The sequence below is a fragment of the Amyelois transitella genome, chromosome 28, assembly GCF_032362555.1.
Source record: "Amyelois transitella isolate CPQ chromosome 28, ilAmyTran1.1, whole genome shotgun sequence".
NCBI lineage: Eukaryota > Metazoa > Arthropoda > Insecta > Lepidoptera > Pyralidae > Amyelois > Amyelois transitella.
The window spans coordinates 2,069,103-2,083,552 of NC_083531.1; the positions used below are offsets into that span (position 1 = coordinate 2,069,103).

Genomic DNA, 14,450 nt, shown 5'->3' on the forward strand with positions numbered 1-14,450 from the left:
GTCAATTATCCATAAACAGACTGTCGATCGTACCGTTCCTTAGTGTTCGCTATTATTTTTCAAAATTTTTATAAGTGTTTGATCGCTCAGGATTACTCAGATAACATGGATATTTAATAATGGAAACCAATTCCGCGAAAGCTGACAGTCGAAACCTACCAAAAGTGGACGCAATAATGGTTGAAGGAAGAAATCTGGATTGTCTTCTTCAAAGACAATCCAGATTTCTATGCTGCCGAACTGAGGAATGTGAAAACATCAATGTAAGTATATCTTGGTATGGTAACCACTGATCTTAGATCATGATCTGAAACCACTTCTTGCGAATATTCAAATCCATCGGCATAGAAAAAACAGTTTCGTAGGAGATTTTATTGTTGTATTAGTGCATTGAGGCACTGCACAACATTTATAGGAACTCACTTTAATAATTTTCACACATATGACGTGGCACAAGTTAAATAAAACAAGAGAAAATCAAAACTTTTCGAAACACCAACAAGCTTTGTATGATATTTACACGAAATTTACGTCACTGCATGCCATGGCCGCCATATTGCTTAAAGTCGCGTTTTGGCGGCATATTTGAATATTTCATTTTCTTTTTCGATTTTTTAATAAAATAGCTATAATAAAGGCAGAAAAGTATTTTTGTAGGGCCCCTTATAAACAAATAAATACCCTAAGATAGTTTTTAGAACTTTGTCAAATAGCCTATTGATATTATTACTGCTGTCTATTTCAACGAACATTCAATACTATCGATAGTAGCAATACAATTTACGCTCTATGTATACATAGTATCAATAGGACTTGCGATATCGTTAGTGGCAATACTATCGATAATATCAATAGTTTTGCAGAAAAAAACATTACATGTTTTACAGTTAAATGTTTATATGTCTAAATGTAAACCATGTGAAGCGGGTTGCTAGTTGTACCACTATAACAAACTGTGAAGAGACAAACCTCTTTTGAGGTTTTTATTACTATTGTGATATTTCATCTCAAATTTATTAAACGACGTTAATGACATTCATATATGTCCGTCCCTACCTCTCATTTTAGCTCACACATAAACCGGTATTGTGTTTATAACTTGTCCTTTACCAAGTATGTACTTATTTATTTTATTTTATTTTATTTTATTAAAGAAACCAACAGCGTATACATTAAATATTAATACAGTATTAATCTTATGCTATTATAAGGCCAATGACAGGTTTCTCTTACTATTACTGTAATAAAGTCAATAGTTACTGATGAATAAAGTACTTATCGCTTAATCAAAACGCAAGTATGTTTTAAGTCTCTAATTTTAGGTGTGAATAAAAAAGTTAAATTTAACCGAATTAGAATGGCAATCTGTGGAATGAGTGGTTGGAAGTGCTTAGATTAACAAATACTCATAAAAATTTAATGGAGTGGAATCGAGTAAATAATCTAGTACTCCGTAGTTAATTCTTGATCTTAATTTTGTAATTTGAATGGTCATTTAACAATTAATGTAGACTAATTGTGAATGTTTATCATATTATGTTTTAATTTACAAACTAATTAATTGATTATCATTTATCGCATAAACGTTATTTTAACTAGTTTAATTTTAAAGCACCCTTAGCACATTAAAACCAATTTTTTTTTGTTTAGTTGGTACTAAGATGCAGAGCAGAGCAGTTTGACATTGACGTTTACTTAACGTCAGTTGGTTGGACTTATTTACATTTAAAAGACTTTCAGATTCATATGAATTTTTTCACCTTCATTCGTTTACAAATTGCATTTAATGTAATAATAAATAATAATGTCATGGCTTTGTTTTATATGTCATAGCGTCGTCAATTCGGATACAAGCGATGAGTTCCGCGACAAATACAGAGAACTGATAGGAATGAATGTAAGTTTGTTTTGTAAGATTTTATTATTTCCAAGAAATTAATTTAATAAAATTTGCCGCAAAGATACTAACCCTATAGGCATATTGTAAGCGAGCTTTACTTTCTGAAAATATTATAAAAAAACCTCTAGGTATAAACTTGAATATTAAAAAAATATATTTCTGAATTTCTCTTACAGCTTTGCCTGGATTCCTACCTGTGCGTTATATGCTGCCATATGCTGGATAAATTCTGGTATTTCAAGTCAATATGTCTGAAACGGAGCCTTGAGTATCCTGTACTATTCAGGTATGCATTAATGGGTAAATATTATCCCAACCGAAATTATAAATGGAAATTAAGTTTATTTGTTTGTTGTTTTCTTAACATCTGATCTACTGTAAGAAGTTTTTGAAATTTTCACTATATGTAACATGAGAAGGACATTATACTTTTCAAGGGTACTTTTCATGCCTAAAAACATACTTCATTAAACTATAGTTGCAGTAAAATTTGCGAAAAACCTGTATTAATTTGTAGGTGGAGTAAAATTCGTGTGTATAGGTTGCTCAAAATTTGCGCGGGTAAAATCTAGTATTTTTTACAAACACTGCTCACCAAAATTTTGTTTCGATATCAATCTTATTTTCCCACCAAAACTTAACTTAGAAATTATTTTAATTAAAATTCCCTTTATTGTTCTTTGTTTTTCCAAAATCTCAAACAGAAACAAAATCTGTTCACAACTTTGCAAAATAATGCATATATACAGAGAGAGCACATAGCTGGACTTTACATTATGAAGTGATCCACAACTGTTCACCCCGTAAGGGATATAGACGTGATTACGTATGTTTTAAGAGTTTATGGCTATAGATACAGACACAAGATCCAAAAAATTGCCACCAGAGGATAACAAGCTACTCGGTGAGCGCTGTAGTAGTCCAAAGGTGAGGAAATAGGGCGCACGCGTGCACTTTTAAAGGGCTCCCGGGCTGTCAAGTGGGGAGATCGAAGCGGCATAACATCACAAAGTCAAATACAGAAGTTATCAAATTTGCCTTTATTTTTGCAGGGAAAGAGGAACAGTAAATCTTCAAACACAAAATGTTGAAATAACAAACATATGTATTGAGGAAATATGCAATGAACTTAACAATAATAATAAATCCATACATTATTTAGACAAAAATAATCATTCTGATCATAACAATGACATTTTTGACTATAATCTACAGTTACCTGAAGAGAATAATGATTTTGTTTATGATAAAGAAATTGTGAAGGAAGTTGTTAAAGAAATTGATGAATTTAATGCAACAGAAAATGAATTGCAAAGTGTTGAAACTTTGGAATTTAAAGAGGACAATATTGCCAATAATGATGATGATTATAATTCGAATGATGAAGTAAATGAGAAAAAGGCTCATGACGTTAATACTGAGGCACTAGATTCAAAAAATTACGCAATTAGTGATCAGAATGGTGACAAGATAAAACCTAAAAGTAAATCAAAAATAAAGCGAGAGTTTGACAAAGTAATTCTGAGTTTAGAACAACAAAAAGCGAATTTGGAAAGGAATAGAAAAGAGAAGAAGTATATAGAAGCGGAATTTAAGTGTTATAACTGTGCATTGGGATTTCTTTTTAAAGATACGTACCAGGCTCATATGATGCGGCATGAAGAGGTATATTATTTTTTCAATTCGAACAAAAAATGACGAAGTTCCATACAAACTTGCACCCCATATTTCATCCCCTTGGGATAGAATTTCAGGATAAAAAGTAGCCTATATTCTAATCCAGGATACTAACTATATCTGTACCGAATTTCGTTCAGATCCGTTCGGTAGATATGGATGTCGTAAAAGGCGACTAAGGAATAGGCTTACAAACTTGGGATACTTAGTTAGGCGATGGGCTAGCAACCTGTCACTATTTGAATCTCAATTCCATCATTAAGCCAAATAGCTGAACGTGGCCATTCAGTCTTTTCAAGCCTGTTGGCTCTGTCTACCCCGCAAGGGATATAGACGTGAGTGACCATATTTATGTATGTTCTCTTTCAGTCAAACGGTGAGTATCGTTGCGAAGTCTGCACGCTAAGGTTCGCATCTCAGGCGGTGCTCCGTTCCCACACGGCGCTGCACGCGGAGCGCCACGTGTGCCGCCGCTGCGGCGGGGCGCTCCGCCCCCGCGCCAGGGCTCCGCACGCGGCGCTGTGTTACGGCAGAAGCGGGGATGTCGCCGCTTGCGACAAATGTCCCAGGTTATTTAAGTAAGTGACCATCTTTTTCCTTTCCCGTGGGATTTGCGAAAGACCTGTAATCTTTTGTCGGTGGCGCTAAATTCATTCGCTTTTTGAAGGTGGCGGTTAACTGATAATTTTAGCAGGTGGAGCTAATTTCGTCGCTTTTTTTGTAGATGGCGTTAAATTCGTCGCTTTTTGTAGATAGCACTAAATTCACGCGAGCGAAGCTGCTGGTAAAAGCTAGCGCCACATACCTAAAGATAAGATCTTTATTCAGGTTGACTAAGCAGATATACCTACATGGAGAGTGTGGAGGGAAAGGTCGGAGTGGGAAGACCTAGACGAACATATCTTTATCAAATTAAGGACGTCCTGGTAAAGGGTCAGGTCAAAAGTACCCGAAACCGCCGAGCTTGCATGAAGAGAGTTATGAATGTGGATGAAGCGAAGGAAGTATGCAGAGATCGTGGCAAGTGGAAAGAGGTAGTCTCTGCCTACCCCTCCGGGAAAGAGGCGTGATTTTATGTGTATGTATGTATGTAAGATCTTTATGCCCCCTACTTCCAGAGACCCAAGCGGCCTTCAGCAGCATTTGAAGCGGTTCCACCAGACCAAGGTCAGCACGAGGACTTATCCTTGCAGCGTCTGTGGAAAAAACTACTCCAACCAGGCGGCTGTCAGAACTCATATGATGTAAGACATAATATATACACACAATGTACGATCGCGTTCATATCTGCAGTCATAGTTTTAAAATTCTTACGGGTTAAAATAGCGTGCACTGTGGTTCCACTAGATACACACACACATGCATATTTTAAAAGAATAAATATTCCTTCAAATGAATACGGTCTTTAATACCAATGATTACTAAGTAAAACAGTTTATTATTCTATGACATATAACATAACAAAACAGAAAGAGAGGGTAATCAACGATGTCCGAACTGGGCCCGATAATTGTCGATCGAGATATCGTCGTCTCTCATTATTTGCATAAGATTTGCCTATAGAGGGAAGCCTGCGACTGCCAGACTTATGTCATTTCAATAAAGTTGAAAGTTTGTCTGCACACGACCCTAACATAGGTAGTGGTTCCTTTGAAAGTTATTGGGTAGCAATTTTATTACTTCGTTTGTGCAAGTGAGATCTAAGATATATTAGATAATCTCGCTTGCTCACACTCGCTTGTTCTAGTTACTAGCGGATTCCGAAGTTATTCAAGGAATTTCTGTCTATTAAAAAAAAATATATTGTTACTGACAATTTTTAATGTTTCAAGGTGCCATTTGAACTAAGTAACTGACTGACTAACTAATTAACTGATATCTAAGAATTACGATACCCGTGTCTTCAAACACGGAAATCAGCAAGAAATATTAATCAAGAGGGAGCAAAATAAAACACTCAATAATTAAAATTAGGAAATTTTATTGAAACAGTTTACCTATAGTTTTGTTTACATATTGATGATTATAATATAAAGGTATACATACAGCATATTACACTAATTTACCTATCTCCTGTTATTAAGGTTACAGCTTAATTATTCGTTTTCATAAAGAAAAGATATTGAAGCTGTCCTTAAAATACTATCTAAGTAGTAGTTTTAATATAAACTGGCAGAACCTTTCACGCACTATATGGACTCGATACACAGGGTAGTTGTCTTGCACAAATGATATTGCATATAATCAATCGGATAAATACACCGCACAGTTGGTAACATGGTTTCTTCCAGCACTTGCACATAATGAGCAGCTGTAGCGCGTCCTGCTATCCACATCTGTTCTCCAGGTCCAGCAGCACTCATCCAGCCCCACATATTTACAGATATGCGTGCAGACTCCATATTTGGCACAATATTTTTTTCTTCATACCGAGTTGCATTTCTTCGCCATAAATGAAGCCTACCGTGTTGCGATGACGTAAACGAACTTTTTGTCCGTAAATATCGCCGTGTTCCAGTCAAAATCCAAATACTGCCGAGCAAATTCTAAATGTTTTTGCTTATTTATTTCGGATAAATACGGCTTTCTTGCTGGCTGTCTGTGGAATACTCCCTCACGGTGCAAACTCGACGAACAGTAACCACTGATGTGTCGAACTGTTCCGCAAATGTTCTGGTCGGTATGAAGCCATTATTTTCGTACTGTTCCACCATGGATCTCCGCTGTGTGGCGTGTCGCTGTGTTGATTAGCGGACGACGGTCGCTGAGCGGTCGACTTTTTACACTACCCTCTTCTTGATGGCGCGTTACCCAACGCTTAACCGCTTGTTGTTTATTGTGTTACTTGTGTGAATGTGTGAGTGACAGCGGTGACTGCAAGCTAAAAAGTTTTGCGAACTATGACTGCAATTATGAACGCGACCGTACATATAATCACGTCAATCCCAATTCTATCTTAAAGTCAAACAGATGAACGTGGTCTATCAGTATTTTCAAGACTGTTGGCTCTGTCTACCCCGCAAGGGATATAGACGTGATTATATGTATGTATGTAATCAAGTATCGAACTTACTTCGAGGCTAACTCAATATGTTTAATTTGTCCCGTATATATTTATTTATTTATCGTCTTAAAGAAGAATTCTTAGCCTTTACCTTTTTTAAACTCTGCACGGTGTTTTCTTCGCTAACAAGTCAGCACTCAGCTAGGGATAGGCTTATAAACATAGGATTCTTCTTTTTGGCAATGGGCTAGCAACCTGTCACTATTTGAATCTCAATTCTATCTTAAAGCCAAATATCAGTCTTTAGAAAACTGTTGGCTCTGTCTACCCCGAATGGGATATAGAGGTGATTATATGTACCTATGTATGTATGTTATTATTCTCTTGGTCGACTTTTGTGCCATCCATGGGGATCCACACGGCACACCGCGTAGAGATGCTGAGATGGTCGTCACACAAGCTTAAATTTTGCCAATTAGGTACTCTTGACCTGACTTAAGATATGAAGACTTAAGATATCAACTATTTGTTAGTTTGTTTGTAATATCTTTATTGCATAGAAATTAACAAAGTAACAAGTAAATAAAAAGTACATAGTTATAAAAGAAATGTGCCGTGTGGTTTCCGGCACCAATACAAAAAAGAATAGGACCACTCCATCTCTTTCCCATGGATGTCGTAAAAGCCGACAAAGGGGTAGGCTTATAAACTTGGGATTCTTCTTTTAGGCGATGGTCTAGCAACCTGTCAATATTTGAATCTCAATCCTATCTTAAAGCCAAATAGCTGAACGTGGCCTATCAGTCTTTACAAGGCTGTAGGCTCTGTCTACCCCGTAAGGGATAAAGACGTGATCATATGTATGTATGTATGTTAATAAATAAATAATTGGCGAAGACAAGTCCCAAATTATCAATACAATTTTTAGCAAACACATCCGCCGGAAGTTCCCGTGCCCGCTGTGCCCCTCCACGTTCAGCTCCCCCTACACGCTGACGCAGCACAAGCGGAAACACACAGCGCCATCTGCCGAGATCGAGGCGCATTGTTATTGTGCGCCGTGCGGCAAGAGTTTTGTTAATAGAAAGAGTCTTTTGGCCCATAGGAGGAATGCGAAACAACATCAGGAAGAACAGTGAGTGATTTACATACCTACATACATACATATAATCACGTCTATATCCCTTGCGGGGTAGACAGAGCCAATAGTCTTGAAAATACCGATAGGCCACGTTCAGCTGTTTGGCTTAATGATGGAATTGAGATTCAAATAGTGACAGGTTGCTAGCCCATCGCCGAAAAGAAGAATCCCAAGTGTATTAGCCTATCCCTTAGTCGCCTTTTACAACATCCACGGGAAAGCGATGGAATGGTCCTATTCTTTTTAATATTGGTGCCGGGAACTACACGGTATATATGTATAAATATACAATATTATAAAGAAAAATTGTTAAATACATTACAAAGTAAGGTGAACATATCATTGGTTAGTCAAAAAAAAACGTCACAAGACTGTTGGCTCTGTCTACCCCACAAGGGATATAGATGTGACCATATGTATGTATATATTTCCTAGGTTCGACTGCCCGATATGCGCGCGCTCGTGCGCAAACCAGCGCTCCCTCAATCATCACATCGAAGCCGTACACTCCACTTCTAAAAACTACGCTTGCAGCCGCTGTAGCGCTCGATACGCCACGAATAAAGCGCTGAATAGGCATTTAAGGGGGCATGATGTAAAGAGTGAGGTCAAGTTGGCTGTGTGCCACCTTTGTGGGAGGAGTTTTAAGGTAAATATTCTGTTGCTATATATATAATATATATCACTACATATTATAAAACAAAGCTCGTCTGTCGGTCTGTTCGCGATAAACTCGAACTCGATCTGTGCATATTTCCTTCGCTTCCTCCACATTCATAACTCTCTTCATGCAAGCTCGGCGGTTTCGGGTACTCTTGACCTGACCTTTTGCCAGGACGTCCTTAATTTGATCAAGATACGTTCGTCCAGGTCTTCCCACTCCGACCTTTCCCGCCACACTCTCCTTGTATATCTGCTTAGTCAACTTTAGTTACTAAATGTACTTTAACCGTTTTCAGGGAAACAACAAATTGAACAGACATTTGAGAGAAGTGTGCGAGAAGGAGAGACTAGAAGAGGAGCTGTCTTCGTATTACGCACAAGATGGCGTCTGATAATAACCAATGTGCGTTAGTTGGCGCGTAAATTGACCTATGATCGATGGCGGGAAAATATGAACGAACTGTCACCTTTATTTAGAGAACCTATTATTGAGTGTAGGAAGTATAGTTATTATGTTATTTATTCCTACAGAAGATAGAAGGAGAAAAGAGGAGAAAATAATGAGTTTAAAATGTCTATATTGTTCAATGTAAAAATTTAGAATATCTAACAATAAAAATTATTATTGACATCTCTCTAAAAACAAAATCATGGCAACCGTTGCTATGGCGTATATCAAGAAGGTTGCTAACATTGAGATAACGGGAGTGATTGTATTTATGCTCCAATCCGTGAAAACTTTGCTTACGCGATTTAGACTCTGTAATTGGTTGATGGCTTGTGACGTTTGAGATGTGACCACAACCCTGATGTACTTCACCATATTAATAAAACGATTCTGGTCCATTTTGTTTGTTTGTTTTTTTTATCTTTATTGCATAGAAATTTACACAGTAACAAGAAAATAGTACATAATTATAAAAGAAACAAATCACTTGCAATGGCGGACTTATCCCATTAAGGGATCTCTTCCAGTCAACCGGCAAACAATAAAGGAACTAGATAATAATAATTGTTTTAATATTTTCAGTTCCTACGTAAAGTCATTTACTGTCTCGCTCTAGCTTGAATCAAGTATGTATGTTAGAGAAGGCGATCAAAGTCGCAGGCAACGGCTAATATGAAATAAATGTATCTTTGTTCTAACTATCTATACTAATATTATAAAGCTGAAGAGTTTGTTTGTTTGAACGCGCTAATCTCAGGAACTACTGATTCGAATTTAAAAATTCTTGTTGTGTTGAATAGACCATTTATCGAGGAAGGCTTTAGGCTATATAACATCACGCTGCAACTATAAGGAGCGAAGAAATAATGGAAAATGTGAAAAAAAAAACGGAGTAAATTATTCATCCTTGAGGGCTTCAATAATGCCCAAAATAACTATTCCACGCGGACGAAGTCGCGGGCACAGCTAGTAATCGCATAAAGTCAAAACGAGATAAATTTAGAAATCTCTGGTCTTATCTTGTTTAATGACTGATGATCTAATTATTCAATAAAACAAATTTACATACATATAAATACACAAGCATTTTTATTTATAAGGATAACAACACATATTACTAACATTGAAATGATTACATAACAGATTTAATTTTAAATAAGATTGATTCATACAAATCACTTGTTTTCAATGTCAATATCAATTAAATATTTACAAGCAAAAATTTATGTTTAAAAATAATAATTGGCTACGTTAACTTTTTTTTTATAAGGGTCACTTAATAAAATACGTTGTTCTGCTAAAAATAACCACTGAACCACAAACCACCCCACGGACGTCGTAAAAGGCGAGTAACGGATAGGCTTATAAACTTGGGATGCTTCTTTTAGGCGATGTGCTAGCAACGTGTCACTATTTGAATCTCAATTCTATCATCAAGCCAAAAAACGGATCATGACCCATCAGTCCTTCCAACTGTTGGCTCTGTCTACCCCGCAAGGGATATAGACGTGACTATATGTATGTAAGAATAACCACTGAAAAGCGTTTCGATCGTTCATAAAAAGGATAGCGTATTTTTTTTAAACGATTTCTTTTTAGTGAATAAATAACAAAACTATCATCAAAACGTACCTATAGTAACAGAGGGCCACGCAAAAACAGAAATAAATATAAATAAAAATTTGTTTATTTTCTCTCCACATAGGTGAATATAGGTAAGTACAGATTTATGTTAGAAAGAGGTTAGCAAAAAGTTAACTTAGCCATTCAAGACTGTAACAGATTGAAACATTGTAATGCTCCGAATGCAACCAAGCTATACCCATCCATGCATCCGACAATAATTTTATTCAAAACCTCATTGCATTCCTTCAAAACGCATTTTTTTTCATAACTACCCTCGTTTTTACAATCCTCTTTATAATTGGGATTCCATTTTTTCCGCCAAATATCCGATATTGTGCTGCGTTTTTGACTTATCACTGTATCTTGCGATTGAGTTTGACTGTCTACAATTTTTTTACATTTCAAATATTTTCTCAAAATGACTTCCAGTATGTGAAATATGTATGATGAGTTAGCCAATTCGTTTATGTTTGTCAGTTCGTACGACTCCTCAGTTTGAGTTAAATGTGTGTAAATCTGTTCCAATGTATATGTTATTTTTTCTATACTATGTTTTTGTATGTGTATCGATATGTTGAGTAGAAAGAGACGTTGTATCTTCTCTTCTTTGTCTAAGACCTGAAAAAATTTGTTTTTACTAAATATTCTATACAGGTTGCTAGCTCGTCGCCTGAAAGATGAATACATACATACATAACATCACGCCTCTTTCCCGGAGGGGTAGGCAGAGACTACCTCTTTCCACTTGCCACGATCTCTGCATACTTCCTTCGCTTCATCCACATTCATAACTCTCTTCATGCAAGCTCGGCGGTTTCGGGTACTTTTGACCTGACCCTTTACCAAGATGATCAATGAAAGATGAATCACAACACTTATTAGCCTCTCCCTTAGTCTCCTTTAACGACATCCACAGGGAGGATATGGAGCGGTCCGTTTCTTAAGTGCTACAAACCACAAGGCACAAAAGTTTTATTAAATATAACAAATACTTTAACATACATACACATTAATAATCACGTTTATATCTCTTCCGGGGTGGACAGAACCAACAGTTTTAAAAAGACTGATAAGCCACGTTCAGCTTTTTGACTTAATGATAGAATTGAGATTCAAATAGTGACAGGTTGCTAGCCCATCGCCTTTTACGACATCTATGGGAAATAGATGGAGTTGTCCTATTCTTTTTTCTAATGGTGCCGGGAACCACACGACACATACGGTGACGGCCTCTGTGGTGCAGCGGTAGTACGCTTGTCTGTGACACCGGAGGTCCCGGGTTCGAATCCCGGCCAGGGCATGATGAGAAAAGAACTTTATCTGATTGGCCTGGGTCTTGGATGTTTATCTTTATATAAGTATTTATTATAAAATACAGTATCGTTGAGTTAGTATCTCGTAACACAAGTCTCTAACTTACTTCGAGGCTAACTCAATCTGTGTAATTTGTCCCGTATATATTTATTTATATACGTTAAATACAAACCATTTCATCATCAGAGAGTACACCTTGGATGAGAGCGTCCACTTGATCCAGAAGTTCTTCTAAAAACGCAGGGTAAAACTCCTCCTCGTGAAGTTTGTCTATTAATTGACCTAAAACCTGGGAAATTTTACTAACATTACCTACATACATACATATAGTCACGTCTATATCCGTTACGGGATAGGCAGAGCCAACAGTTTTGAAAAGACTGATAGGCCACGTTCAGCTGTACTGCTTAATGATGGAATTGAAATCCAAACAGTGACAGGTTGCTAGCCCATCGCCTATCAAAGGAATCCTAAGATTATAAGCCCATCCCTTAGTCGCTGTTTCCAACACCAATATAAAAAATAGGACCTCTCCATCTCTTTCCCATGAACGTCGTGAACGTGGCCTTTCATTCCTTTCGAGATTGATGGCTCTGTCTACCCCGCAAGGGATATAGACGTGACTTTATATATGTATGTAAAGTAACAAAAAGTATTTTAGATTTCCGATATTAACAACATATTTAAACATTAAACTCACCTCAGATATTTCTCCAACGATTTCTTCCGTGGTGGCGACTAAGGGACAACGAATCAGATGCTCGTAAAGGCAGTGCCCGGATTGTCCTACCCAGTTACCAGAAAGCTGGAACCCTGGTTGATAAAATGTAAATACATGATAATCACTTTCGTTGGCTCTGTCTACCCCGCAAGGGATATAGACGTGACCATATGTATGTACTCGTATGTATGTATGTATATCACTTTCGTAGTAGACAGAGCCAATGTCTCCAACGCAAAATGTCGCGTAATGTTTAATGTATCTTTAATTTACTAAAATTAAAGAACATCATTCTTATTATCTTATTCTTCTTCCTTCTAGTTGCATCATCACCACTCTGGAGAGGAGCCCGGGGTATGCCTTTGACCATGGACCCTGGATTGGGTGTGACCCCCATCTGATCTCCGCAACCTTTAGGTAAATGAGATGGAGTGGTTCTCTTCTTTTTTATATATTAGTGCCGGGAACCACACGGCACTTCCTAATATTCTTAAATATCGGACAGAATTTTATACTTATTAATTTTATAGTGCCGTGTGGTTCCCGGCACCAGTACAAAAAAAGAATAGGACCACTCCATCTCTTTCCCATGGATGTTGTAAAAGGCGACTAAGGGATAGGCTTACAAACTTGGGATTCTTTTTTAGGCGATGGGCTAGCAACCTGTCACTATATGAATCTCAATTCTGTCACTAAGCCAAATAGCTGAACGTGGCCGTTCAGTCTTTTCAAGACTGTTGGCTCTGTCTACCCCGCAAGGGATATAGACGTGACCATATGTATGTATTTTATACTTACCACTTCTACCTTGAGAACTCCGTCCCTGAGAATCACTTCTGTATCCCGAATCGAGTGAAGAATCATAACTCATTCTCCTTTCGAGATTCCTGTTCAAATATAGTTTTATCCTATTCAATTCTTCCATAACTTTGAAAGGAATCAATTCGATTTGTGACCCATCGCCATCAGAGTCAAAATCGTCATCTGCATTTATATTTTCGTCTACATTTTGAGAATTATTTTTATGTACCTCCATTGTCACATTGTCCGTATTAGTTGCCGATGTTTTATCAATTTTAGTAGTTATTTCATTGGTATTGTCGAAATTATTTGAACCCTGAGCGTTTTCAATATTGAATTCTTGTGAAAAATCTTGTATGTTGTAAGATTCTTTACAAATATGAGTTTTCTGTGAATAATGATCACGCGTGTCATCTTGATGAATTGTTTGCATTACTATATTGTCTTTTGCTAAATTGTTACTGATTTTCTGTACTAAATTAGCGTCTTTGAAGTATGGTAACGTATCAGAATCATATTTTTTGGACACATCAAGAAATTCTGTTTGTTGAAATTGGCCACCATTACTATTGTCAAAATTATCATTATTCTGTGGACTTTCAACACAACTGTACATTTCTGCTTGCATATCTTTTTCTTTATCTAAGTTTATATCTTTTTCTTTATCCAAATTTTCAATAATCTTATTAACAAATTCAACATCTTTAACTTGACAATTAAAATCTGTGTTGTCGTTCAGCAAATCATTTGTGAATTCGTTTGCGCTTTGATTTCCAATGCTTTTAGTTACACCTTTAATATATTTATTTGATACATCAACATTGAGATTTTGACTTTGACTTAAATGAGTAAAAATTTGTGTATCATTATTTAAGGTATATAATTCTGTCGCCTGTGAGTCAAAAGCCGTTTCAAGCTCTAAAATGCCATGTATGTTATCTCCTGACTTACTTAAATCTGCCTGCTTTATACTATTTTCATTTGCATTAGTCCTAATATTGTAGTCTATTTTCTTATTAATTTGATTAACATTTTCATTCATAGTTCTATCAATTGTGATTTGAGTATCGTTGATTCTGGCTATGCTGACGCAAGTCTTATCAATATCCATTATGTTTTCTTCATGTATACGTGCTATACTATTGCAGAAAGTTT

At 36.6% G+C, this 14,450-nt stretch overlaps 1 protein-coding gene across 1 annotated transcript; it reads left to right on the top strand.

The window, feature by feature from the left end:
• The first annotated feature begins 1,710 nt into the window (after window positions 1-1,710).
• LOC106139981 (zinc finger protein 343) lies at window positions 1,711-9,245 on the top strand. Its single transcript, XM_060952463.1, has 8 exons — window positions 1,711-1,897; window positions 2,077-2,186; window positions 2,953-3,565; window positions 3,947-4,155; window positions 4,696-4,821; window positions 7,510-7,716; window positions 8,158-8,371; window positions 8,682-9,245. The coding sequence occupies exons 1-8, from the start codon at window positions 1,805-1,807 to the stop codon at window positions 8,775-8,777; spliced, it is 1,668 nt and encodes a 555-aa protein (XP_060808446.1). The 5' UTR covers window positions 1,711-1,804; the 3' UTR covers window positions 8,778-9,245.
• The last annotated feature ends 5,205 nt before the right edge of the window (window positions 9,246-14,450 follow it).

Coding starts and splice junctions, on each gene's coding strand:
- LOC106139981 (XM_060952463.1), top strand. CDS start 1,805: ATGTCATGGCTTTGTTTTATATGTCATAGCGTCGTCAATTCGGATACA. Junction 2,187..2,952: donor GAGTATCCTGTACTATTCAG/GTATGCATTAAT, acceptor TTATTTTTGCAG/GGAAAGAGGAACAGTAAATC. Junction 3,566..3,946: donor ATATGATGCGGCATGAAGAG/GTATATTATTTT, acceptor GTTCTCTTTCAG/TCAAACGGTGAGTATCGTTG.